The following is a 26,980-nucleotide window of genomic DNA, read 5'->3' as shown; positions in this document are numbered from 1 at the left end:
GTCGGACCCTCTTATGGCTTTTTTTCCCCAAAGACTCTAGAATATAGAGAGGGTTCAAAGGAAACGCCATGGCAAAGAATAAAACTCACGAGAAAGGACTAATGGATTGGTATTTTCACCCAGAATTGAAGACTGAGGAGTGATAAAAATGATAGGTCCCAACTATATGAAGGTCTTCACCATTTAGAGGATGGCAGATGGAAGTTCTCAGTCTTTAAAAGCAAAGCAGGAGGAAATGCTTCAGACTGTAGATTTAAGTTAGAAATGTGAATTGCCTGCCAATAAAGATCATTAAATTCTCTCTCTTCTGAATTATTTTTTCTGACCTTTTTCAAGTCTCCTCTACCAAAAAAATTTCCCATGATGCTTCTCAAATTACCAGCCTTTCTCCTTTCCTCCCTTGTTCAATTTCTCAGGAGTTCCAAAGAGTAATCTGCTTTCACAGTCTAGTACTTCATGATATTTTACAATTTGGCTTCTGCTCTGTTTTCTCCCGAAGCTCCTTTACTGAGGGACAGCGTTGGTTTTGTCGCCAGAAGCCTTTCTTCCTGTCATCGCACTCCCCGCAGTACCCACACCTTTCTTCCTCCTGTGTTCCTGTTGGACCTTTATTCCAGCTTCTCCTCCTTTCTCTCTATGGGTTCTGCTCTCTGTCTGCTTCTTGAATATTTCCGCACGTCTCGATTTCCTGCTGCAGATGCTTTTCCTTCCTAGTTCCCAGTTTTGATCGATCCATTCTAAAATGTGAGGCGCCTGGCATTTCCTTTGTTCCCTAAGTTTGTGATTTGCTCAGTTGCATGAATCCTGTGTCCATGATATTCTCACTGGAACTGGGCCAGTTTGGGTCCTCCCTACCCTTTTTCTAGATTCTGGAGTCAAACATTTTGTAGTGATTTCCGCTTTCCAATTATTTTCTACATGCTGCTGCCAGATATATTTTCCTGAATCATAGTTTTGGACATCATCGTGATTTCATAGTTTCCTATGGCTTTGGGTTAAAATGTAGTTTCTGTTCTGAACACTTTATACTTTCTCACACCTTCAAGTGTTTTTAACATACTTTTATCTTATTCTGAATACCCAACATCCCCTCTTCTATTTCAATAACTACTGCTTATCTTCGGTTTCTTCCTTTGGGACCCCTGTTATTCTTCCCTTACAAGCCTGATTTTCAGTGACGTTTCTCATACACTTCTATGTGACCCTGGCATGCTGTCATGACATTTCTCACACTATTGTGTGGTCATCATCGGCTGCTTATGTGTCATTCCTAGCGGAGACTAAGTTCCTTGGAGGTAGAGACCGTGTTTTTCTCAAATTACATGCCTTGTGCCTTTCCTTGGTGCCCATTACTTAGGGGTTGCTTCAGAATTTTGTATAAAGGATAAATGAATGATTCCATATGGACTATAGGATGAAGGGGAAAAGCATTTTTTTCGTAGCTCCAGAGATCTAGCGTGCTCCGGATTAAATCTACCTTTCTAGTTCTATAGCGCACAGACTCTCCAATTTGTATGCCTTCTTTTGCAAAACTGAACCTATTTGTGTTTTCTCCATATATACTCCACGTTTGCTACTGCCTTGCTTTTGACTGAACAGCATCTAGCTTGGAATGCCCTTGCTTCTCCGTGTAATGTAATCCAGTCTCAGAGTTGCGTTTATGTCACTTTACTCATCCCCCAGGTAGGAATAATGACATCATCTATTCTACTCCTGTAGTAATTTCCTGGCCCTTGTCTGCCTGATATTATAATGATTTTAGTACATGCCTCGTCTTGCCCTCCTCGTCCTTGGGCATCTTGAGAGCAGGATCTATGCCACATTAATTAACGTATTTCCCATTGGACATGACATGGTGAGTTGTTACCCATTATAGGTATTCCGGCATTGTTTTGAATCAATAAATGTTGGCAATATCAAAGTAATTAAGAGCTCATCTTCTTTATAGACCCAAAAACAAACAAGGAAAGTGAGTATCTGTTATATTTCTGAAACTTCGTTCTGCTTAATGTAACAGGAATGAACTAAATGAACTCTCAAATTTCATGCAAACCCTGATTTAGGAAGTGGAAGGAAGTGCTTTAAGAAATAAATCAGAGTTTTATTTGGCGTATATTGACTAATTCATCAAGAGAGGAAGGCTATGAGGATACTGCCTCCGATGTATACCTGCACCTGTTGGGTGCACAGACCTCATATGGCTGAAGAGCAGCTGTGGGACCAGTTGCAATCCTGGGCCTCAGGTTCCTCTACATTAAATGGAGGTTGCATTTGATAATTTGAGGTCCTTTTCCTGTTTTTATTTTATATGTTTCAACAGAACTTTGGTCTTCTCATCTTTTGAGCCTCACTTTTAAACCTTGCTATATACGTTTCTTTGGTTTTCACTCTTTTCCTGGCTTTCTTGTTTTGGGGTGTGGTGCATGTGCTTACACAGATATTTACAGCATTTTATAATAAGTGGGGTCAAAGCTAACCCAGTGTTGAGTTCTCAGACTTCATATGTGAACTTCCTGTGAGAACTTAATCTTTACCCCGGTCTCTATGTGGTAAGTGTTCTCTCAGGCTTTTAAATCGTTTCTGGGAGGTTCCCAGGGAAGTTGAGAGCCACAGAGAAAGCAGCCTGTGCATTAGAAATTTCCTGCTCATTTAATTTGTTTTTAATGCTGTATTGGTTTCTTCATGCATGCTCTTGTAAATGATGTAAGTGCTGATGCATTTCCTGCCCACAGAAGTTTAATCCGGGTGATGCCGTGGCAGACATTACCGTTACCCCAAATCTCTCTTGAGAGGAGAAAACAAAGACGTGTGAAATCCCTTGAAGGAACTTACAGAGCTTTTCACTTTTCCCTCTGGAGGCTCAAGCAACCCTTCTGGTACTTCAGTGACAGAATGATATATTTTCTTAGGGGGGAAATAAATCCTGGCTTAGGGCCTCTCAGGTATTAAATTTTAAATAGAAAACCTACAATGAAGACTGGGCTGTAACACACATCTCCCAGTTGATGATTATCGAATTGTCCAAGTGCAGAGGACAAGAGGGTACTGAATGTCCTCAGTCTTTCAGTGTCATTATTTTTACCACTGCTTCTGGTTTGTATACTTGGTGGTTTTTTTAAAAAGTGACATGGTTAAATCACTGGCCAAAGTCATAGACCAAGCTGTAGTGGCAGAGTCCGCACTCCCAGTCAGGGTTTCTGCCGCCTTATCTATCTTCTGTTGAAGAATTTTTATGTCAGGGTTCTGTTTCTAAGAAGCCCTGAGATTTCTCAACATTTAATCATAGGAGTAATGAGTTCTGTTGTAAATTGCTGTAGAAAACTCTCCTGCTTGGTTAACATCTGACCGGGCGGAGCTCAGTTCAGCAAATCAGTTCCATGGCTGTTTGCAAGGTACTTCAGGAAACACAAAGGATGTGCACAGCCCCTTCTTCTGAAGGCTCGTGAGAATATTTCATGCTCTGGGAGGTCATCTTAGTCTCTCTAAGAGATAATTCAGTATTCTCTGTTATGTTTCATGTGTAGTTAATTTCAAACATCAGTTGTGAGCCACAAGCAAACCAGTGGCCTCCTTCACGTCTTCTGCCTCCTGCCCTTTTTTTTTTTTTTGCGGTACGCGGGCCTCTCACTGTTGTGGCCTCTCCCGTTGCAGAGCACAGGCTCCAGACGCGCAGGCTCAGCGGCCATGGCTCACGGGCCCAGCCGCTCCGCGGCATGTGGGATGCTCCCGGACCAGGGCACGAACCCGTGTCCCCTGCATCGGCAGGCGGACTCTCAACCACTGCGCCACCAGGGAAGCCCCCTCGTGCCCTTTTTTCATTGTTCTTTAAAGTTCAGTTCATATTTTTAAAAAAGCTTTTTATATTATTAAAGGTGTATGATGTTTGCTTCTCCTCTTTCTCTATTACCTTTTTATCTCCCTTCTCCCTCTCTCCCTCTCTCCCTGTGTAAGGCATCAACAACGTCCAGCAGAAGACCACCCACACGTGCCCAAAGGCTCAGTGAGGTAGAGCCACCTTGCTGGAGCTAACAGCTTGATTCCCCAGCTGGCCTCTGGCCACAGTGGGCTCTGCCTGTGACTCCATGAAACTCCCCCTTCAGTTGATGGGACACGGGGAGTGTGCACCGTGCTGACACATGCTGTGGCTTTTTCCTCTACGTAACACTTCTTGCAAGAATTCCTGCTATGGATTTATAATTAGAAGCTTAATTAGTGTAAAAATATTTAATATAAAGTCAGGTTAAGATAAATACTGTATTTTTAAATATCCCCTTTATTTCCTGCCACCAAAATAATGATCTTCTTCCTGCCCTTCTTCCAGCACATGATAGTCAAGAGTGTAGGGCACACCCTGCTCCACCGGGTTGTATGGGCGCTCAGATTCATTCTCCGGTCCCCTCAGGATCCTGGTGGGAGGCCCCACTTTCAGCCTTCTGCACCCACGGGAGCTCTTTGATTCTTTCTCTCAGTTATGCTAATGCCTGCAGTGCACACGCCGCTGTAGACACCAGTGCTGGACCGAGGGGGGGGCACTACAGGCAGCCGCCTGCGTACGAGCAGTAAGTTTTAGACAATAAAACCAATTAACATTATCACTATGTGCAAAGTTTTAAACGATGTCAGTGACAAAGTGACATCTCCAGTAGCGTGCATTTCTTCTGCTGTCTTCTCCTTAGTATGCCCCTCCCTTGCACCTTCAGAAGAGAAGAGGAAAATCTTAGTTTTGTATCTTTTTCTTTTCTCTCTTTCTCTCTCTTTCTCTCTCTTTCTCTCTCTCTCTCTCTCTCTCTCTCTCTCTCTCTCTCTCTCTCTCTCCCCCTCCCTCTCTCTCTCTCTCTCTCTCTCTCTCTCTCTCACACACACACACACACACACAGTATCAAAGTCATCTTTGCTTTACTTCCCCATTTGGAGCCGTTGCCTTAGGATCCCTCACTTACTTGGTGGCTCCAGGTGAGAGGAGCCACTCACAGTGTGCATCCGTGTAGGGGGCCCTTTGTCATCAGTGTGGACCTCTTCCTTCACCATGCTGGCTTTTTTTTTATATCCTGCCACTGTCAGTCAAGTGACGTTGGTCAGAAATAGGAACTTGGTTGTCATGCCTCTTTATGGAACCCCAGCTGAGGGCACCCTAGGTTTTGAGATTCAAATAAAATTAGGCCTTATTGTCCCTATTCCTCCCTAGTGCAGCAGGGAACTCAGTGTCATTCACAGCACATCTGTGGATCCTAAGGAGCTTGTTTGCCTCTTTGTCACGTCAGCCTTACATCTCTGATACATGTTGTACCTTTTCTACATGATGCAGCTGCTGATTCTTTTCTTCCGCAAACACTGTCAGCTCAAGATTGAACACATCTTTACTGGGGTGTGTTGTAGGGTATTGCATGAAATTTAGTTATTAAAATTCACACTACCAGAACATTTTTCCCTTTTTTTTTTTCCTATAGGACCTTAGTGTCTTGTCATAACCCTGGGCCTCTTCTCTCCAGGTGGCTTGCCCCTTACCCCCAACCTCCCAAGTTACCCATCTTTCCTTCCTCCCTCCCTCCCTCCCTCCTTCCTTTCCTTACTTCCCTCTATTTATTCATTTATTTATTTATTTACATCTTTATTGGCGTATAATTGCTTTACAATGCTGTGTTAGTTTCTGCTGTATAACAAAGTGAATCAGCTGCACATATACATATATCCCTATAGCTTCTCCCTCTTGCATCTCCCTCCCACCCTCCATATCCCACCCCTCTAGGTGGTCACAAAGCACCGAGCTGATCTCCCTGCGCTATGCGGCTGCCTCCACTAGCTAGCTATTTTACATTTGGGAGTGTATATAAGTCCATGCCACTCTCTCACTCCGTCCCAGCTTACCCTTCCCCCTCCCCGTGTCCTCAAGTGCATTCTCTACATCTGCGTATTTATTCCTGTACGGCCCCTACGTTCATCAGAACCCTATTTTTTTTTTTGATTCCATATATATGTGTTAGCATGCAGTATTTGTTTTTCTCTTTCTGACTTACTTCACTCTGTATGACAGACTCTAGGTCCATCCACCTCACTACAAATAACTCAGTTTCGTTTCTTTTTATCACTGAGTAATAGTCCGTTGTATATATTTGCCACATCTTCTTTATCCATTCATATGTCGAGGACACTTAGGTTGCTTCCATGTCCTGGCTATTGTAAGTAGAGCTGCAGTGAACATTTTAGTACATGACTCTTTTTGATTATGGTTTTCTCAGGGTATATGCCCAGTAGTAGGATTGCTGGGTCATATGGTAGTTCTATTTGTAGTTTTTTAAGCAACCTCCATATTCTCCATAGTGGCTGTATCAATTTACATTCCCACCAACAGTGCAAGAGGGTTCCCTTTTCTCCACACCCTCTCCAGCATTTACTGTTTGTAGATTTTTTGATGATGGCCATTCTGACCATTGTGAGGTGATACCTCATTGTAGTTTTCATTTGCATTTCTCTAATGATGTGTGATGTTGAGCATTCTTTCATGTGTTTGTTGGCAATCTGTATATCTTCTTTGGATAAATGTCTGTTTAGGTCTTCTGCCCGTACTTGGATTGGGTTGTTTGTTTTTTTGATATTGAGCTGCATGAGCTGCTTGTAAAATTTTGCAGATTAATCCTTTATCAGTTGCTTCATTTGCAAATATTTTCTCCCATTCCGAGGGTTGTCTTTTCGTCTTGTTTATGTTTTCCTTTGCTGTGCAAAAGCTTTTAAGTTTCATTAGGTCCCATTTGTTCATTTTTGTTTTTATTTCCACTTCTCTAGGAGGTGGGTCAAAAAGGATCTTGCTGTGATTTATGTCAGGAAGTGTTCTGCCTATGTTTTCCTCTAAGAGTTTTATGGTGTCTGGCCTTACATTTAAGTCTTTAATCCATTTTGAGTTTACTTTTGTGTATGATATTAGGGAGTGTTCTAATTTCATTCTTTTACGTGTAGCTGTCCAGTTTTCCCAGCACCATTTATTGAAGAGGCTATCTTTTCTCCATTATATATTCTTGCCTCCTTTATCAAAAATAAGGTGACCATATGTGCATGGGTTTATCTCTGGTCTTTCTGTCCTGTTCCATCGATCTATATTTCTGTTTTTGTGCCAGTACCATACTGTCTTGATTACTGTAGCTTTGTAGTATAGTCTGAAGTCAGGGAGCCTGATTCCTCCAGCTCCGTTTTTTTCCCTCAAGACTGCTTTGGCTATTCGGGGTCTTTTGTGTTTCCATACAAATTGTGAAATTTTTTGTTCTACTTCTGTGAAAATTGCCATTGGTAGTTTGATACACATTGCACTGAATTTGTAGATTGCTTTGGGTAGTATAGTCTATTTCACAATGTTGATTCTTCCAATCCAAGAACATGGTATATCTCTCCATTTGTTTGTATAATCTTTAATTTCTTTCATCAGTGTCTTACAGTTCTCTGCTTACAGGTCTTTTGTCTCCTCAGGTAGGTTTATTCTTAGGTATTTTATTCTTTTTGTTGCAATGGTAAATGGGAGTGTTTCCTTAATTTCTCTTTCATTTTTCATCATTAGTGTATAGGAATGCAAGAGATTTCTGTGCATTAATTTTGAATCCTGCTACATAACCAAATTCTTTGATTAGCTCTAGTAGTTTTCTGGTAGCTTCTTTAAGATTCTCTATATATAGTATCATTTCATCTGCAAACAGTGACAGCTTTACTTCTTCTTTTCCGATTTAGATTCCTTTTATTTCTTTTTGTTCTCTGATTGCTGTGGCTAAAAGTTCCAAAACTGTGTTGAATAATAGTGGTAAAAGTGGGCAACCTTGTCTTGTTCCTGATCTTAGTGGAAATGCTTTCAGTTTTTCACCATTGAGAACGATGCTGGCTATGTGTTTGTCATATATGGCTTTTAGTATGTTGAGGTAAGTTCCCTCTGTGCCTACTTTCTGGAGGGTTTTTTTCATAAATGGGTGTTGAATTTTGTCAAAAGCTTTTTCTGCATCTCTTGAGATGATCATATAGTTTTTCTCCTTCAGTTTGTTAATATGGTGTATCACATTGATTGATTTGCATATATTGAAGAATTCTTGCATTCCTGGGATAAACCCCACTTGATCATGGTGTATGATCCTTTAAATGTGCTGTTGGATTCTGTTTGCTAGTATTTAGTTGAGGATTTTTGCATCTATGTTCATCAGTGATATTGGCATGTAGTTTTCTTTCTTTTGTGACATCTTTGGTTTTGCTATCAGGGTGATGGTGGCCTTGTTGAAGGAGTTTGGAAGTGTTCCTCCCTCTGCTATATTTTGGAAGAGTTTGAGAAGGATAGGTGTTAACGCTTCTCTAAATGTTTGATAGAATTCACCTGTGAAGGCATCTGGTCCTGCACTTTTGTTTGTTGGAAGATTTTTAATCACAGTCTCAGTTTCATTTCTTGTGGTTGGTCTATTTATATTTTCTATTTCTTCCTGGTTCAGTCTTGGAAGGTTGTGCTTTTCTATGAATTTGTCCATTTCTTCCAGGTTGTCCATTTTATTGGTATATAGTTGCTTGTAGTAATCTCTCATGATCCTTTGTGTTTCTGCAGTGTCAGTTGTTACTTCTCCTTTTTCATTTCTAATTCTATTGATTTGAGTCTTCTCCCTTTTTTTCTTGATGAGTCCAGCTAATGGTTTATCAATTTTGTTTATCTTCTCAAAGAAGCAGCTCTTAGTTTTATTGATCTTTGCTATCGTTTCATTCATTTCTTTTTCATTTATTGCTGATCTGATCTTTATGATTTCTTTCCTTCGCTAACTTTGGGGGTTTTTTGTTGTTCTTTCTCTAATGGCTTTATGTGTAAGGTTAGGTTTTTTATTTGAGATTTTTCTTGTTCCTTGAGGTAGGATTGTATTACTATAAACTTGCCTCTTAGAACTGCTTTTGCTGCATCCCATAGGTTTGGGGTCATCGTGTTTTCATTGTCATTTGTTTCTAGGTATTTTTTGATATCCTCTTTGATTGCTTCAGTGATCTCTTTGTTATTAAGTAGTGTATTGTTTAGTCTCCATGTGCTTGTACTTTTTACAGATTTTTTTCCTGTAGTTGATATACCTAGCCTCATAGCATTGTGGTCGGAAAAGGTACTTGATACGATCTCAACTTTCTTAAATTTACCGAGGCTTGATTTGTGACCCAAGATATGATCTATCCTGGAGAATGTTCCATGAGCACTTGAGAAGAGAGTGTATTCTGTTTATGGATGGAATGCCCTATAAATATAAATTAAGTCCATCTTGTTTAATGTGTCATTTAAATCTTGTATTTCCTTATTTATTTTCAGTTTGGATGATCTGTCCATTGGTGAAAGTGGGGTGTTAAAGTCCCCTACTATGATTGTGTTACTCTCAATTTCCCCTTTTATGGCTGTTAGCATTTGCCTTATGTATTGAGGTGCTACTATGTTGGGTGCACAAATATTTACAATTTTTACATTTTCTTCTTGGATTGATCCCTTGATCCTTATGTAGTGTCCTTCTTTGTCTCTTGTAATACTCTTTGTTTTAAAGTCTACTTTGTGTGATAGGAGAATTGCTACTTCAACTTTCTTGTATTTCTTTTTTGTGATACGCGGGCCTCCCACTGTTGCAGCCCCTCCCGCTGAGGAGCACAGGTTCCAGACGCGCAGGTTCAGCGGCCATGGCCCACGGGCCCAGCCGCTCCGCGGCATGTGGGATCCTCCTGGACCAGGGCACGAACCCACATCCCTTGCATCGGCAGGCGGACCCCCAATCACTGCGCCACCAGTGAAGCCCCAGCTTTCTTTTGATTTCCATTTGCACGGAATGTCTTTTTCCATCCCCTCACTTTCAGTCTGTATGTGTCCCTAGGTCTGAAGTGGGTCTCTTGTAGGCAGCATATGTATGGGTCTCGTTTTTGTATCCATTCAGCCAGTCTGTTTCTTTTGGTTGGAGCATTTAATCCATTTACATTTAAGGTAATTATCTATATGTATTTTCTTATTACCATATTCTTAATTGTTTGCTTTGTTATTGTAGGTCTTTTCCTTCTCTTGTGTTTCCTGCCTAGAGTAGTTCCTTTAGCATTTGTTGTAAAGCTCGTTTGGTGGTGCTGAATTCTTTTAGCTTTTGCTTCTCTGTAAAGGTTTAATTTCTCCATCAAATCTGAATGAGATCCTTGCTGGGTAGAGTAATCTTGGTTGTAGGTTTTTGCCTTTTATCACTTTAAATATGTTCTGCCACTCCCTTCTGGCTTGCAGAGTTTCTTCTGAAAGATCAGCTTTTAACCTTATGGGGATTTCCTTGTATATTATTTGTTGTTTTTCGCTTGCTGATTTTAATACTTTTTCTTTGTTTTTAATTTTTGATAGTTTGATTAGTATGTGTCTTGGCATGTTTCTCCTTGGATTTATCCTGTATGGGAGTCTCTGTGCTTCCTGGACTTGATTAACTATTTCCTTTCCCATATTAGGAAAGTTTTGAACTGTAATCTCTTCAAATATTTTCTCAGTCCCTTTCTTTTTCTCTTCTTCTTCTGGGACCCCTATAATTTGAATATTGGTGTGTTTAATGTTGTCCCAGGGGTCTCTGAGACTGTCTTCATTCTTTTCATTCTTTTTTCTTTATTCTGCTCTGCAGTAGTTATTTCCACTATTTTATCTTCCAGGTCTCTTATTGGTTCTTCTGCCTCAGTTATTCTGCTATTGATTCTTTCTAGAGAATTTTTAATTTCATTTATTGTGTTGTTCATCATTGTTTGCTCTTCAGTTCTTCTAGGTCCTTGTTAAATGCTTCTTGTATTTTCTCCACTGTGTTTCCACGATTTTGGATCATCTTTACTATTAATATTCTGAATTCTTTTTCAGCTAGACTGCCTATTTGCTCTTCATTTGTTTGGTCTGGTGGGTTTTTACCTTGCTCCTTCATCTGCTGTGTGTTTTTCTGTCTTCTCATTTTGCTTAACTTACTGTGTTTGGGGTCTCCTTTTCACAGCCTGCAAGTTCGTAGTTCCCGTTGTTTTTGGTGTCTGCCCCCAGTGGCTAAGGTTGGTTCAGTGGGTTATGCAGGCTTCCTGGTGGAGGTGTGTAGTGCCTCTGTTCTGGTGGGTGAATCTGGATCTTGTCTTTCAGATGGACAGGACCACATCCGGTTGTGTGTTTTGGGGTGTCTGTGACCTTATTATGATTTTATGAAGCCTCCCTGCTAATGGGTGGGTTGTGTTCCTGTCTTGCTAGTTGTTTGGCATAGGGTGTCCAGCACTGGAGCTTGCTGGTCTTTGAGTGGAGCTGGGTCTTAGCACTGAGATGGAGATGTCTGGGAGAGCTCTTGCTGTTTGATATTACGTGGAGCTGGGAGGTCTCTGGTGGACCAATATCCTGAACTTGGGTCTCCCACCTCAGAGGCACAGGGCTGACACCTGGTCAGAGCACAAAGACCCTGTCAGACACATGGCTCAGAAGAAAAGGGAGAGAAAAAGAAAGAAAGAAAGAAAAAATAAAATAAAGTTATTAAAAAATAAAAAAATTTAAATATTTATAAGTAATTATAAAATAAAGAAAAGAGCAACCAAACCAAAAAACAAATCCATCTATGATAACAAGCGCTAAAAACTATACTAAAAAAAGAAAGCGGACAGACAGAACCTTAGGGCAAATGGTAAAAGCAAAGCTATACAGACAAAATCACACACAGAAGCATACACATACTCACAAATAGAGAAAAAGGAAAAAAAAAATATCGTTGCTCCCTAAATTCACTGCCTCAATTTTGGGATGATTCGTTGTCTATTCAGGTGTTCCACAGATGCAGGTACATCAAGTTGACTGTGAAGACTTAATCTGCTGCTCCTGAGGCTGCTGGGAGAGATTTCCCTTTCTCTTTGTTCGCACAGCTCCCAAGGCTCAGCTTTGGATTTGGGCACGCTTCTGGGTGTAGATCGCCTGAGGGTGTCTGTTCTTCGCTCAGACAGGACAGGGTTAAAGGAGCCGCTGATTCGGGGGCTCTGGCTCACTCAGGCCGTGCGTTCTCCTGGGGAAGTTTTCCCTGGATCCTGGGACCCTGGCAGTGACGGGCTGCACAGGCTCCCCGGAAGCGGGGTGTGGATAGTGACCTGTGCTCGCACACAGGCTTCTTGGTGGCGGCAGCAGCAGCCTTAGCGTCTCATGCCCGTCTCTGGAGTCCGTGCTTTTAGCCGCGGCTCGCGCTCGTCTCTGGAGCTCCTTTAAGCAGCGCTCTTAATCCCCTCTCCTCGCGCACTAGGAAACAAAGAGGCAAGAAAAAGTCTCTTGCCTCTTCGGCATGTCCAGACATTTCCCCGGACTCCCTCCCGGCTAGCCGTGGCACACTAACCCCCGGAAGGCTGTGTTCACGCCAACCCCAGTCCTCTCCCTGCGCTCCGACCGAAGCCTGAGCCTCAGCTCCCAGCCCCGCCCGCCCCGGCGGGTGAGCAGACAAGCCTCTCTGGCTGGCGAGTGCCGGTCGGCGCCGATCCTCTGTGCGGGAATCTCTCCGTTTTGCCCTCCGCAGCCCTGTTGCTGTGCTCTCCTCCGCGGCTCCGAAGTTTCCCCCCTCTGCCACCCGCAGTCTCTGCCAGCGAAGGGGCTCCTAGTGTGTGGAAACCTTTCCTCCTTCACGGCTCCCTCCCACTGGTGCAGGTCCCGTCCCTATTCTTTTTTCTTTTGCCCTACCCAGGTACGTGGGGAGTTTCTTGCCTTTTGGGAGGTCTGAGGTCTTCTGCCAGCGTTCAGTAGGTGTTCTGTAGGAGTTGTTCCATGTGTAGATGCATTTCTGATGTATTTGCGGGGAGGAAGGTGATCTTCACGTCTTACTCTTCTGCCATCTTGAAGGTCTCTGACTGTTTTTAGGTATTTTTATTTTATCCTGTCCCAGCCCTGCTGTCTCTAAAGTTCATAAGAAAAGTACCCATTAAAGTATGATTCTAGCACAGGGTTTTTTCCTGGAGAGGAATTTACTCTACATCCCTTAACTTATTTTATTCAAATTTTACTTTTATTTTCTTCCAGTTCCACTTAAATCTGTATCTTAGTGGTACTCACATTAACAGGAACAAAAGCCTTGTTGGATCTAGTAGAAGTATTAGTTGTAAAAACATGATTGGGTAACAGTGCCCCTGTAATTCTCTAAACCCAGTTCTTTAATCATGACCCTTTTGTGCAAATATTTCCATCCCTTCTCTATGGGAAAAGAGAAGAGAGATCGTGTTTCCTCTACAGTGAATGCAGCACCCACATTTTGATGGTAGAAATGTATCTTTTCTGTACTTTTGTCCAGTTTATTTAGAGGACCTTTGATCTTCAGAGCCTTGTGCCTCTAACCTGTGCCTTAATCCTTGACATATATACTTTTCTTGGTCCTCATCCTGCTGTTCTTTTTATTTATAATATATTTTAAACATACAGATAATATAAAAAATAATGAGTCACTCATGTAATAATTTAAGAATGATATTAACAATTTGCCTTAATTTTGTCTGGTCTTTTTTTTTAAAAAAAGAAATCCAGTGTTAAAGAACCCTTTTGTATTCTCCTCCCTGTTTTATCCTCCCTTTTCCACCCAGAAGTAACCAGTATCCTGGTTGGCATTTATATTTCCTGTATGTGATTTGACAATTTACACACATATGTGTGCGTGTAGCCACTGCGGCACATGGAATTATGTTGTGGGTTCGGAGTTCTTCTCCGACTCTGCCCCCTTGTGCTGTATCCATCTTTTCTTGCCAACATCGGCTCTCAGCCCTCCCGGCCTCCATGGAAAAGGAAGGCAGGGAAAGCTGAAGGCAACTTGGCCTTTTCTTCTTCCTCCCTTCTGCGTGGCCCTTTCCTTCAGTGACTCCGTACCTAGCCTCAAGGCTCTGCACTGTCTGACTCTACTTCCCGTCTCTTTTTCTTCTTTTACTCTTGCTGCCCAAGTGTTAAATCACTTTAATTTCTCTTTTTGGTCTTGAAGATTAATACAAGTTCCATTTTTCTCTGCCCTTATTTGAGGACGGGTAAGATGATGTGACTGAAGACCTGGGAGAGAAATACAGTATAATTACTTTCAAGTAGAGAAACCCTCCCGAGGGAAGAAGGGACAGAGCTGTGTATCTTGGAGGATCTGATACTTTGTAATGTCAGCTGGGAATTACTTATAGTTAGTATGTTTGTTCTTTAAATATAGTGCTAAAGGCATGTGCCGTTGGGTTAATAGTCACCTGTTACAAAATTAATTTGCTTAACAAAATTCAGTTTATCTTCCTGTATACCTGTAATGTCTCCTTTTATGGTCTACAGAGATTTTTACGTATCTCTTTAAATCACCCACAGTGAAGTTTACTATAAAAAGGCCTTTTCCTTCTTTCGTTTAAAGTATATTCTTTATCTGCCATGTGCAAGGCACACTGTGAGTGGAGACGAAGGGGGCTGTGCTCTTTAGGGACATAACAAATGATTATGACAGTTATTCAGAGCTCAGAGGAGTTTACTGTCTTAGGATGGAAGATGGATATTTATTGAGATACTACAAGGGAGAATATTTATTCAGATTCTTCTAGGGGAAGATATTTACTCAGATACTCCCAGGGGAGATGTTTATTCAGATACTAGTGGGGAAACCCCTAGGATGGGGAGAGGAAGGTTGAAGAGGTACGGCAGTGCCGAGCACACGTGGCCTGTGTAAGGGACTGGTTTTGGGGCCTTTGATGGGCAAGCCACATCCTTGACCATATGTTTTTTCAGTGTTTGAGGGAATGAGAGTTTAGAGAACTATGTATAGTCTGCCCATCACAAATCTTAATTCCGTTATCATCGAATACCAATGACCTCTTAGTTTTCCAATAGATGTCTTACCATCGAATACCAGTTACCTCTTAGTTTTCCAATAGATGTCTCCATGTCACAAATTCCATCAGCCCTTCCTGGCCTCCTGAATCCAAATAAAACATTAAGGACCTAAGTGTAAGAATGGAAAGGAATTGCCTAAAATCTTTATCGCCTGTGGTCAGAGTATGTCTTTGGCTTAAATGCGCTCCTGTAGGGCCCATGCTAGGACTGTTTCTGGTTTCCCTTCCCAGGACATGTTCTGGAATGTAATTTAGGCCCCTTACCATCTTCTTTCCATCTGCAAACCCCCATGTTCGTTTCTCTGCATAGAACCCAGAATCCTCTATCCAATCCCAGCACTGTCTTTCTCTAATGATTCAAAATTATAAATTATAACACACACGTATAACATATTAATGAAATATCCACTGTGTGTTCACATAAGAGGTGTCAGTGGGTAGAAGAGGAGAGAAATTGCTTTATAATTGAAGATGGAGCCTTTGTGGCATCTTTTAAATCTAATGGTTATCATTAAGCCTCTTCTCTGCTCAACGTTCCTTCCTTACTATGTACTATTTAGGTACACAGGTGACATTTTTCTATTGTATCCTGCTGGTAAATACTATGATTCACGTTTTAAACTCTTTCTAGTCTTAGAAAAGAGCCCAGAGCACTAAGACCTACGTTCACAGATGGTAAGGAGTACCAGCTCGTTAGTTTTTTTTCATTTTAAACAATTTCCACTTTAACTTTTATTTTAGGAAAAGAGGCTCCTTGAGAGTTGTTGCTTTGAGAAGATCCCAAGGGGCCTAATGAGTATCCTAGTGACACGTCTGATGAAATAGCTTTAGCTTAAGGATTTTAGCTGGAAGTGAATTTTAAAGGGTCGTAAGAATGAAGCTCTGTAAGTGTTAGTAAATGTAAACAGTGTTGAGATATACAGAGTTTTAGAAGACAGAGATTGAGGCGATAAGATCAGGCCCAGAGGTTTTTTCCCCAAAAGCCACTAGTGTTTTGCTAAGTTTGCAGGTGTCTGTGACACAGCATGATAAATGTGATATCTGACTTATGCAACTGTTTTCCACGTTGAGGAAAAAGAACATGTAAATGCTTGAGAGTCAGTGGAGTGTGATGAAAAGAAAAAGAAAAACTCTTTCTTGGGAATCGGGAGAGAGGAAGGTTTATCCAAGGTTTTCCACAAACTTCAGATTAATTGTGAGTTTTTGTACAAGACCTTTCCTGTCTCATAGTTTCATCATCCGTCTAAATGGGGGCTCATCACCCCTCAGTCCCAGTAGTTTCTATTGAGCTGTGGGACTTGTTAGACTTGTGCTGTGTGCTCGCTGCTGCACTGGCAGCGATGTCACACGCATCCTCTCATTTAATGGTCAGCCCCTCGAGTCATCATAGTTTAGCAGCTCTGCAACATGGGTTCGTAGCTCCGGCTCTAGCTCGCGGCACCGAGGCCATGGTTCCCGTGTGCCAGCCTCTAGATCGATGTCCTTCCATCAGGAATTTCTTCCCCATCTGTGGGGAATAATAATGAATGGAGCATGTTGTGAAATTTTCTTAAAGCTAAAGATATTATATTCAATGACTTCCTTTTGTTATTAAAAATGCATGTTATTCGGTTTTTGAAATAATAGTGATAGTAGAAAGCTCTTTTGTAGGTCTCTGCTTATCAAAATAAAATATTTGCAAATCTTTGTTGGTCCTGTCCTCCCATCCCTTTTTACTTGTTAGTAGCTATAAAAGCCTCCCGACACTTGGCTTGAGAAATACTGTCTCAAACCAAATTGACATGTGCACCTGCCAATTTTAAGAGCAAAGCGACTAAAATATGAAGGGAAGGATGGTATTTTCTAGATATTTAGCAATAACTTAGAGCTCACATTTGATCTAGTGGCAATGCTATCCTATATGTGGCAGCTTCATCCTGATTGAACATCATCTACATTGGGTTTTTACCTGTGACTATTTAACTTTTGGCAGGAAATATTTTTTAAGGAACCCTGGAAGGATATCCTTTCCCACCGTTCATTAAAGCCCTGGGCCAGGAATCACCTTGATTGTCATTTGTTGGTCCTCTTCAGTGCTTATAGTGCTTTGCTTTACTTTTTCCTTAGTGATACGAATGAAGTTGACATACCACCCAATACTCGAGTTGGCACCAAACGCTATATGCCTCCAGAAGTGTTGGATGAGAGCTTGAATAGAAATCACTTTCAGTCTTACATCATGGCGGACATGTACAGTTTTGGACTCATCCTGTGGGAGGTTGCTAGGAGATGTGTATCAGGAGGTAAGTGACAGCGATACTGTTGGAGCTGCTACAAACCCTTTCTTTCTGATCAGAAATCAGAGTTGTCTTGTTTACAGAATCAGGTTTGATTTGATGTTCGCCTTTATTTCTGTTGACGCAGTCTCAGTCCTCCCAGGAAACGATATTTAACCTCTTAGAATTATCTTTGACTGCCTCCTTCCCTTCGCCAGCTACTCATGAGTCTCTTCCAGAGCTTCCTCTTGCCTTTCCAGAGATCACCCCCTTCCACCATATGTGTTTTCTCCTTTCTCTCTTGAGCTCTTCCTCCAGCAGTTGCTCCGTCAAGTCAGACCCCCCTCTCCTGCCCCTTCCAGCTTCTTCCTACCAACCTCCTGGCTCCACCCCCAACATCGGTGACGCTTTCCCTGTGGCTTCCTGTGCACAGATGAAGGGAGACACAGAAATGTGGGGCGGGGCACCCGTTGTGGAACCCCTCTACTTCTTGACTTTCTGTAATACTTTTTCATGAAGCAGTTTGAAAACATCAGTTTGTATCAAAAGGAAGTTCAAGCCTAAGAATATCATGATTGTTCATGATAACTTTTCTACAAACGTAAGGATTCCCTAGTAAGACTAAGACGACATTCTTAAATATTCAGAGGTAACATTGTTGCTTGTAGTATTTTGCTTACTGCCGCAGGATCTGTTTTTGAGTAGGGGAGGGGCTGAGTTGCAGGCTCTTCAGTATCAAGCGCCCTGTTTATGCCTCTACTCACGGTTGTGCTCGTTCAGAAACCTTGACACTGCTGCCTTTCCTCGTGACGGCTAGTTCCTCACGTTCTCAAAAAGTTGAGCTTGTCCAGGAGTGTGAAAGTGCAGCATGCACTTAACTAGTAGGGGGATTCTTTTTCTCGGACCTGCCATCTATTATCTGTGAACCTTTGACAGGTTACTAAATTTTTCTGTTTCCATTTTTTTATTGTCAGAAAGAGGTGAATTACTGGATCTACCTCAGATGGTTGTGAGGTTTCAATGATTGTAGAAAGAATGAAAACTGCCTGGCGTATAACTAGCACTCAGTACGTGTTAGCTATTATTTTGAATTTTCATTTTTGTTGGTAGAGACTTAACTTATATTTAGATTAATATTTAACTAGGAAGGAGAAACAGTAGATCAACAGGCATTCACACTTTTGTAGAAAGATCATCTTCAATGATGTCGTGCCTTCTAATCACTCTGGGAATCCTGTGCCTCTTAAAATAGAACACATTCCCTCTAAAGTAAGAGAAGTCTTCAGTCCAAAAGGAAAGTTAATGTATGTAGGAAAATTTTCCTAACCAGATATTCTGTAAATCTCCCATCATAATTATGATCTCATGCTTTATTAAGAAGAAATGAGCCTATTTTTGAATAATATGCCTACACTTATTTTATTGACAGGTTTATAGAAGTTAAAGGAGTAGTAAAGTACAAGATTACTTTTCTAATTATGTTTTCCTAAACATCTAAAGCGAATAGGGCTACAGGAGGCCTATATTTGAAAACCGGAGGAGGACCGGAATAAAGGAGAAATGATTCTCTGCTTAAAAAAAAAGCCAGCCTTATGTAAACAGCAGGATATTAATTGCCTTGCTAGGGCTGTCTGCCTGTGGAGGTTCAAGAGGTACTAAAATGTTACCTTTGGTACTAAATAGAGTGTATGAGATTGATGTATATTTGTCAGAGATTTCCAGCTCTACCTCATAGCAACTGTATGGCCTTGGGCAAGTTACTTAATCCTTCAAAGCCAACTTTCCTCATTTGTAGAGTGTGTATAATAATGCTATCTCATAAATGTGTTTGTGAGAATTTAATAAGATAAATTATATAACATACCTACCTCCATGCCTGGTAGATAGTAGACTCGCAATAAATGAGTTTCTTTTCTCTTCCAGGCAGGCAAAGCACACACATTCTATTCTCTAACACTTTCCTTTATGAAGATATTGCAAGTTTGGGGGCTCATCTTTCTAGTCCAGGTACTTTTGGGTGAAGTAGACACATCCAGCTGTGGGCCTTTCAAACTTTGGAAGCAAAAGAAAGTTTTGAAGTTTCAAACACAAAGGCAGCAGACATGGGAAATTTTGATAACTTAATTGCATGGTAAGGAGAAAGGAGTAAGGCCTAGAGTTCAAAGACAGACTTAGATCAGTTGATAATTTTATGTGGTTGGCTCTATATCTGTTTTCATATATGCACCTACCCCACCATCCATGCATTAGTCCATCCAGATAATGGCACCAGCATTAGGCACTGAGGGAAATTTGAGATAAATTAGATTGACATCATCCTTTCTCTCAAGATGTTTCCTGAGCCATTGCCTTGAGAATTAGAAAAGGAGGAAGAACGGGAATGAAGTGAGCATCTCCTATCCATTAGACCTTGTGCTTTCATGATCTTCTGTAGAGATGACACACAGTGGAAGGAAATAGTAACATAGATAATACGTATAATTATGCTCTGTGATCTCAGCAGGGGACAGAATAAATGGTGAGTTGGAATGGTCTGAAAAAACTGTCGAACCTTCTAGTCCTTTATGATTATAAATGGGTTTGAGTTTACGAGAAAGGACATAATACAGGCTCCAGATTTTTTTTAGAGTAAACCCTCCGTGAATTTTATGATGTAGTGTATTATCTTCCGACCTGGTGGTAGCTGTCGTGGTCCAAACGCAGGTTGGAAAAGAATTTCCAGACACAAGGCAGAATGTAAAGAAGATAGAATTTATTAGAGGGAAGGGTCGCTGCCAGAACAGCGGGCAGACTTCCTAGTAGTCTGGGAGAGTCGAGCCTGAACATGTGCTACTGATCAGTTTTTATAGCCAGAAAACAAAGGAATGGTCCGAGGTGAAAATGTCGTTTACTGACTGGTAGAGACACATGTACTTTCCTTCTATAGGGTGGGAGTGGGACAGGGCATATGCCTTTCCTTATTTGGGACAGGTCCTGTTGCCCAGGTGGGCGTCACCCAGGTGGGCTCAGGAATTTTGTAACCATGGCAACATAGTGGGGAGGGCGATTAAGAGTCTGGTAGGGGGTGTAACGCTGAAACTTTTTCAGGCAGGGTTGTCCTTTGTCCTTGAAGCACCATTGTCTTTGGAGCACCACAGTATCATCTTGTTCAGATAAAAAGCAATGAAATTTCTATAAAAGATGATTTAGGATAGGGAGAAATGGTTCTCTGGAAAGACTGTTCAGAGCAGCATCCTCTGAGGACAGAGGCTGCTTATAATTACTGTGAGGAGTTACTCAAATAATGTCAGAAAGAAGACACAGGCAGCCTGCTATTTTAAAGGACAAGAGGAAAAAAGGTAGAAATTAGATACTAGGGAAATGAAATGGGATAGAATTTAGCATGATAAGTACCTTTCCTTAAAGATGACATTCTTTTGTTTTTCTTAACCGTTCTTTCAACACTACATATTTTTTTTTTTCTAATAGTGATCTATTTCTTGTAGACAGTTCAGATAGGTGCAGGAAATTTAGAGAAGAAAAATCAGAAAAAATTGCACCTAAAAATCATGGTTAATATTTTTAGGTGTGTGTAGTTTTCTAAATTTTAAGTGTGCAAAAATGCATTCTTACGATTAAGCAGAAAAAATGTAAATCTGACATTTTATTCAAGTAGGAAACACTGCCGAATTTATTATGAGGTTCCTAAACGCATGCTGCAGTAGCAGAAATAGTTACATATTGTGCAGTATGTATTTGGGGTGTGTCTGGCAAATTCGCAACGAGATTTAATATAGATTTTAAAACGTTGGCGCACGGTACAAGAGCCTTTATAAAATCAGAAGTACACTTGAGATGCTTGTTTACTTAGCTTTTGGAAGTTAGAAAAAAGGCTTGAAGGCATATAATATGTTTCATTATGCTTTCTTTTCACTTTTAAAACTTAGATCGTATCGTTCGGGCACACTGTTTTCAAGGTTGGTGCTGGTTTTGCTTTTGTTTTTGCTGTTTTTCAACCTGAACTTGTCTTTGGTACCGATAGAACTTTCCTTAGAGAATAGTTTATTTGTTAGACTTTTATTTCCTCTTCACAGAAAATAATAACGTTAATGAAACCATATTTTCAGGTATAGTGGAAGAATATCAGCTTCCCTATCATGATCTAGTGCCCAGCGATCCCTCTTATGAGGACATGAGAGAGATCGTGTGTATCAAGAAGCTGCGTCCCTCCTTCCCCAACCGGTGGAGCAGTGATGAGGTGAGGCTGTAGGTCACCATGTGGTTGTGACCAGTGTCAAAACAGACTTTTCTCCTTTTGCCAAAATTCCAAATATTTATCACAGGAATTCTTTTTCTTTGCTGTGATGGTAAGGGTGCCTCATGGCAGTAATTTATATGGAGCTAAGCGCAGTGTGTTAAATTATCTGTTCCTTTCTCCTCTTTGATTTTGCCACTTCCAAAATACATTGAATGGGTCAGCATTTAGCCTGCATAATTGGTAACATTATTTCATGTGTTGGTGATGTCCTGACACTTGCATAAAGGCCGTTAAATAACTGCACGTGTGTTTGTAAAGCATCGTGAATTTTCTCCATGACAAACTGACGTACAGCATTCTCCCGTTTTGATGAGAGAAAAGTAAGGCATCTGAAGAATTCGGTTTTCTATACACAGAAGTGGTACAAGTTGACCTAGTTGAGATGCCCGACTGTGCTGTGGTTCTTCGTCAATAAGGATGACGCAATGCTGTGGGAAAAATCCACATTTGGCCTGGCTCTGGGCCCGTCCTGGTGAAACCTAACCAGATCTAACAAGGAGCTGCCCAGAGGAAGGAGTGAGCCGGCCAGCCTTGCCTTTCTTGCCCCACCTGCCCTCTGAACCTCTAAACCTGTCCAGGAACATTCAGAGAGGAGTTTGAAGCATCCCCCCAAAAAATGTACCAAAGTCAGTGCAGACAAGTGGACAGAACACTGTTTATAAATGAGTTCTTCACTGTTAAATGCATTTCCAAATAACCTTTGGTTCATTGGTTTTGTGGCCAGTTACTGAAATGCTAAATAATACATATGTTTTCCAGTGAGCTGTGCAGAAAGCTTTATGAAATGCTGGAATTTATATTATTTTGAAGGTGGTTATGGGCATTGGTATTACTCAAAATCCCTTCACTGAGGATTTCTAATGAAGTGAAATTGTGCTTTTCAACAGGAAGGCCAATAATTGATGTACCACAGGAGAACACAGGAGAAAGTTGTAGTGAGGCTGTGCACAGGTCATTAATCTTGTTAAATGGTACAGTGTGATGCTATTATTATAGCAGACAGCTGTGATTTAGGAATAACCATGTTTGTTTGAATAGTATGGAATTAGATAAAAGATTTGAACTCACGGGGTGTTAGAAACAATCTGGGAGCGTGCAGTGGAACACAGACTCCCTGGGTATTTTTGTATGTGTTTAATCTGACTTCAGAGGCGCTCTTGTACGATCAGCAAAACCACCTGCTTGCGCCTATCACAAGGAAGCCATGAAAATCTGTTTTCATCATTTAAGCTTTGCATGATGAGAGAAGAAATTTTATGGAATTTTACGCCTACATGGTTTTAAGAGTATCTTTAAAAATATATATTCAAACTTCAGAAACCCAAAACTAAACGCCAATCCCAAGTGCCAGCCTTACAGATAATACATTTCTCTAACTCCTTTTCCTTTTCCTTCCCGCAGTGTCTAAGGCAGATGGGGAAACTCATGACAGAATGCTGGGCTCACAATCCTGCTTCAAGACTGACAGCACTGCGGGTTAAGAAAACACTTGCCAAAATGTCAGAGTCCCAGGACATTAAACTCTGAATTGAGGGCAAAAATAAGCATCTCTGGAGAAAGCCAGTAGCTACTCTTCTGTCTGTGGGCAGAGCAAAAGATGTTCCAGAAGCATCCACAGTACAAGCCGTGAACATCGTCCTGCTTCCCAGTAAGTTTAGCCTCACCTCTCAGGGAGCAGCTTGGACAAAGAGAAGTTCCCAGAAACACGGATTCATCGTGTCTGTTTGTAGGAGGGAGAAACTGTTTGGGTAACTTGTTCAAGATATGATGCATGTTGCTTTCTAAGAAAGCCCTGTATTTTGGGATTGCCTTTTTTTTTTTTTTTTTTCAAAAGATGCTTTAATTTTGCCAAAATAAAACAAATAATGTAGATGTTTTAAGGTTTATACTATTATAGTTTAAATAATAACAGCAAAGTTCTTCCCAGAAACTCTCCTGGAAGGTAAATTCAAATACGTGTTTCCATTGGTAAAATTCTGTTGCACTCTACCAACCAACAGTCGGTGAAGTTGGAGAACAGAATGGAACTCACCTTCAGAGCCCCTGCGCCCTGCGCCTCTTCAGACCACTCGGGCCAGGCCTGCACCGGGGCGGCCGCAGCAATGTGAATGCACCCGGGTACAAGCACCACCTGTCTGGGACCACGTTTGGGGATTCCTACAGGTGACCTTTTGCAGCTTTATAGGATATGGAACAAATGAAGGTTTTATGTGACTCTGTTAGAAGTAAATGTTGACACTGTTCCTCAGAACCGCTTTGTGTTTCTGATTCTGGTAGGCTTTTTCTTTCACGGTAAAGTCCCTTCCTTTTCATTAAACACAAACAAAGCTGTTTTTTTTTTATGGGCAGAGAATTGACCCATACATGCTTTTGATCTCTCAAATGAAGGGATCAATATTAAGTATAAAATTGCCATCAGTTGTGTTGAAGACAAGGCGCTTTAGAATAGAGATACTTTGCTCTTGTGCTGTGAGAAGATAGTGTCAGCAAGGTAGGGGATGAGGGTACAGGTGCACATGGCTTGTTTCTTCTGTACGTGGAAGAGCCCTTCACAGAAGCGCAAGGGGAAATGTATGCACAACTTATTATGTACAGACAAATATGGTTTCTTTTTGTTATTATCTGCCTTTTATGTGTCTGAGTTAAGGGAAGGAGAGGAAACATATGTTAGGTTAATTTAACTAATTTTAATTTTTAAATAGATAAATATAACCTCCAGATGGGACAGCAGAGGAATGCTGGTGGAGGCCACAGACTGTTACAGCTGCTGATTTATTATTCTAGAATAGATACGGATCAAATATGTATATCTTAATATCTTATGTGATAGCTTCACATCTTAGGAATGCTGACTCAGTTTATTTTATTCTCATAACGTTCAATTCACTTTTTAATTTATTATTTTTTCTTCTGTGTGGCACTTGTGCAAAACATCTTTTCACCTATTCACTCATGCGGGGTTTTAACTTTTGAGCAACGTGAGTCAGATCATTGACAGGGCCAGTATTCCTTAGCAACAGGAACCTAATAAAGGTTAAAATTGTACACATCCCTCTCAACTTTATTCATTTACTTCCTGACTGTGGTTTTCTTTTGCTTCTTAGAAATTCTGTAGTGTTTAGTAAAGAACTGGAAAGTACCCCCTTGCCTGGCCCTTTAAAAAAAAAAAAAAAGATGTTCCTTCCAGAATACTCCAGGGGGCAGTGTTTTATAACACATTTTCATTTCACCACTTGGTGGCTGAAGGATGGAGGGTTTTGAAAATGTGACAGCTGCATTAAAAACGAGAAAACATTTTCCTCACTTCTGAAGTGGGCTTGCACTGGTGAGTTGTTCCTCCAGGAAAGCATCCTAGAGCAGAGACCAGCTGTGAGCTGTGCTTACAGTTTGGGAGAAGCATAAGGAGAAACGGTTTCTGTATTCAGCACTCACTCCCCAGTGCTTCATAACCACATCTCCTTTGTAACAAAGAAAGAATATTTCCTTAATCCTTGAATACGAAAAAGGTTTCTGCATTTTTCAAAGATTAAAAACAGTTGGTTCCAAATATAATCAGAATGCTGCTTTTATTGATATTAAGATAACCTCAATAGCAGTGTAAAGGTTCCTTTCTCTTGCGTCAAATCGTATTCTTTGTGATAGCTTAGAAGGAGTATGTGGCTAGAGCTAAGCATGATAGTCATCTGAGCCTAGGAGAGAAACTTAAGTGCCTCCAATCAGATTGTCTACGAAACAAACAAGTAAACATTTATGTCCGTTAAGTGGGGACATGTTTCTGTTTCTTGATTTTCCCTAAATTTAAGTGATGCTGGGCTTATCTCTTAGGTAAAAATGTGTTTTCTTTTAGGTAAGTTCTTATACATGGATAACTTCAAATCAGAATATATTGTGGAGAGGTGATAATTTCAAAGTAAACTAGATTTCTAGGGAGGTGCTGGTTCCTGTGAAGAATGGGAAGAGATTAAAATAGTAGCCAAATTTCTTCTCTGTTATGTGTTTGGTTGCTTTGGAAGAATGACTAACTTACTTTCTAATCCCCAACCTGATTTACTCACTATGAACATTTAAAAGGTATTCCAGAGATACTTAAAAAGACCCATTTAGTTACTATAGTCTTTCAATGAAACAAGAATTTACTTATGAATAGAGTTTTCCTTGTATCTTACCAAAATCCACCTTGCTTAGGGAATATTAAATTGTTCTTAAAGAGACTACCTACTCACTTGCAAATAATTCATTTTGATTTTTAAATTTCTGGTAGCTCAGAAGTGAATTTTATTTTTTCGTTTTGTCTTTCAACAGAAGAGTGGGAACCTGGAAGTAATGTAGTTGATGCTTACTTTTAGGACTATTTCAAAGCCTAAAATTTTCTTCTAATCTTTTCCCTGCAAAGGAATCCTAAAATACTACTTGTTGGCTAATATAAGTTTTGTATGCTAAGATGTTTGGTTTTATAGTTTATGTATGTTTGTATATATTATATAAATATATATGTATATATAAATATTATGTTCAGTTTGGAGTCTGACACAACTCCATTATGTGGATTAGAGCGTAAAATATTATTAGGATAAAGTACTAAATGAAACGTAATATTTATTTATAAAAGGTGTAGATTGTTAAATCACAGGCGGCAGTGCTATGAACATTGTGTGTGAGGAGACCGGCCTTTGACCCCCTGGAAAGCACAGCTCAGGAGTCACTAGCGACCATTCTTTTTATTCTCAAAACGAAGCTTCTCAGAAAACACGCTAAGGTTTTATTTACAGGGAATTCTCTGACACATTTCAATTGCTGTGTAGTCAGGTAGAGCAAGTCCTGAGTCATGACCGACTTCCACGTTTCTGCAGTCACGCCTGTTCATTAGAAGTTTAGTGTTTTATGTTGTTGGTCTGTTCTGGTTCTTCTTTGTAGGTGAAAGGCACTGAAAGAAGTACAGTTTTTTAAAACTTGAATAATTCTGTAGTTATATCTCCTTAGAAAACTTAGTCACATAGCCGTGGAAATGAAAGAAGGCGTCAGAAGTGACTCAGTTTAGCAGTCATCATTCCTTTTGTAAAACAAAACAAAAAAACAATGCCATATTTTTTGGAGAAAAGTTAGAATATATACGGGATTTTGTTGTCTGTCTGTTTCAAAAGAAGACTCATTTGTGTTCTTTTGGGGAACCAGTGCCTTATTGAATTTGTATATACTGTAATTATTCAGGACTAGGGAACAAACAATTGTATTTGTTACAAATTGTATATGGCTTTGTTTTAACATTCCCCCGGAATAAAATGGTTTTATTCTCCCCTTGGAAAGAACATGTCTGTTATCTTATAGTTGTGCCTTTTTTCCTCTTTAAAAATTTCACATTGTAGCAGGCGGGAAAGGCAGCCATGGAGAGCGTTGCAGGTAAGTGTGTACATCTGGTGGCAGGAGAGCAAGACGAACGGTCTGACGTCTCCTGTTTTCTCTATAATTAGGAGGCACGGTCATCTGTTGAGAGTGGGAGGAAAGGTAGAAAAGTTGGTGACAAGGTCTAAAATTGCATCGTAGGATATCACAGCCGGATGGCTACAGGCAACGCCGAGGGCCCCGTTAAGATGGATGACGCTAACTGTGGCTTAGTGGC

At 40.7% G+C, this 26,980-nt stretch overlaps 1 protein-coding gene across 7 annotated transcripts in view; it reads left to right on the top strand.

Annotated features, from left to right (window-relative positions):
* BMPR1B (bone morphogenetic protein receptor type 1B) overlaps positions 1–26,683 on the top strand; it is a 382,378-nt gene extending 355,695 nt beyond the window's left edge. For 6 of the 7 annotated variants that reach the window (XM_067736925.1, XM_067736924.1, XM_067736923.1 and 3 more), the window contains 3 exons: positions 16,918–17,093; positions 21,173–21,303; positions 22,765–23,238. In XM_067736925.1, the coding sequence (XP_067593026.1) occupies positions 16,918–17,093; positions 21,173–21,303; positions 22,765–22,890 (433 nt within the window). In that variant the 3' untranslated portion in view covers positions 22,891–23,238. Of the gene's footprint in view, positions 1–16,917; positions 17,094–21,172; positions 21,304–22,764; positions 23,239–23,363 lie in introns of those variants that run through there. The other variant, XR_010943189.1, reaches the window with a different exon arrangement.
* Positions 26,684–26,980: the final 297 nt, after the last annotated feature.

Source organism: Pseudorca crassidens, chromosome 4 (assembly GCF_039906515.1).
Source record: "Pseudorca crassidens isolate mPseCra1 chromosome 4, mPseCra1.hap1, whole genome shotgun sequence".
NCBI lineage: Eukaryota > Metazoa > Chordata > Mammalia > Artiodactyla > Delphinidae > Pseudorca > Pseudorca crassidens.
Note: the sequence above shows the minus strand (reverse complement) of the source record. Positions and strands in the feature narration are given on the sequence as shown.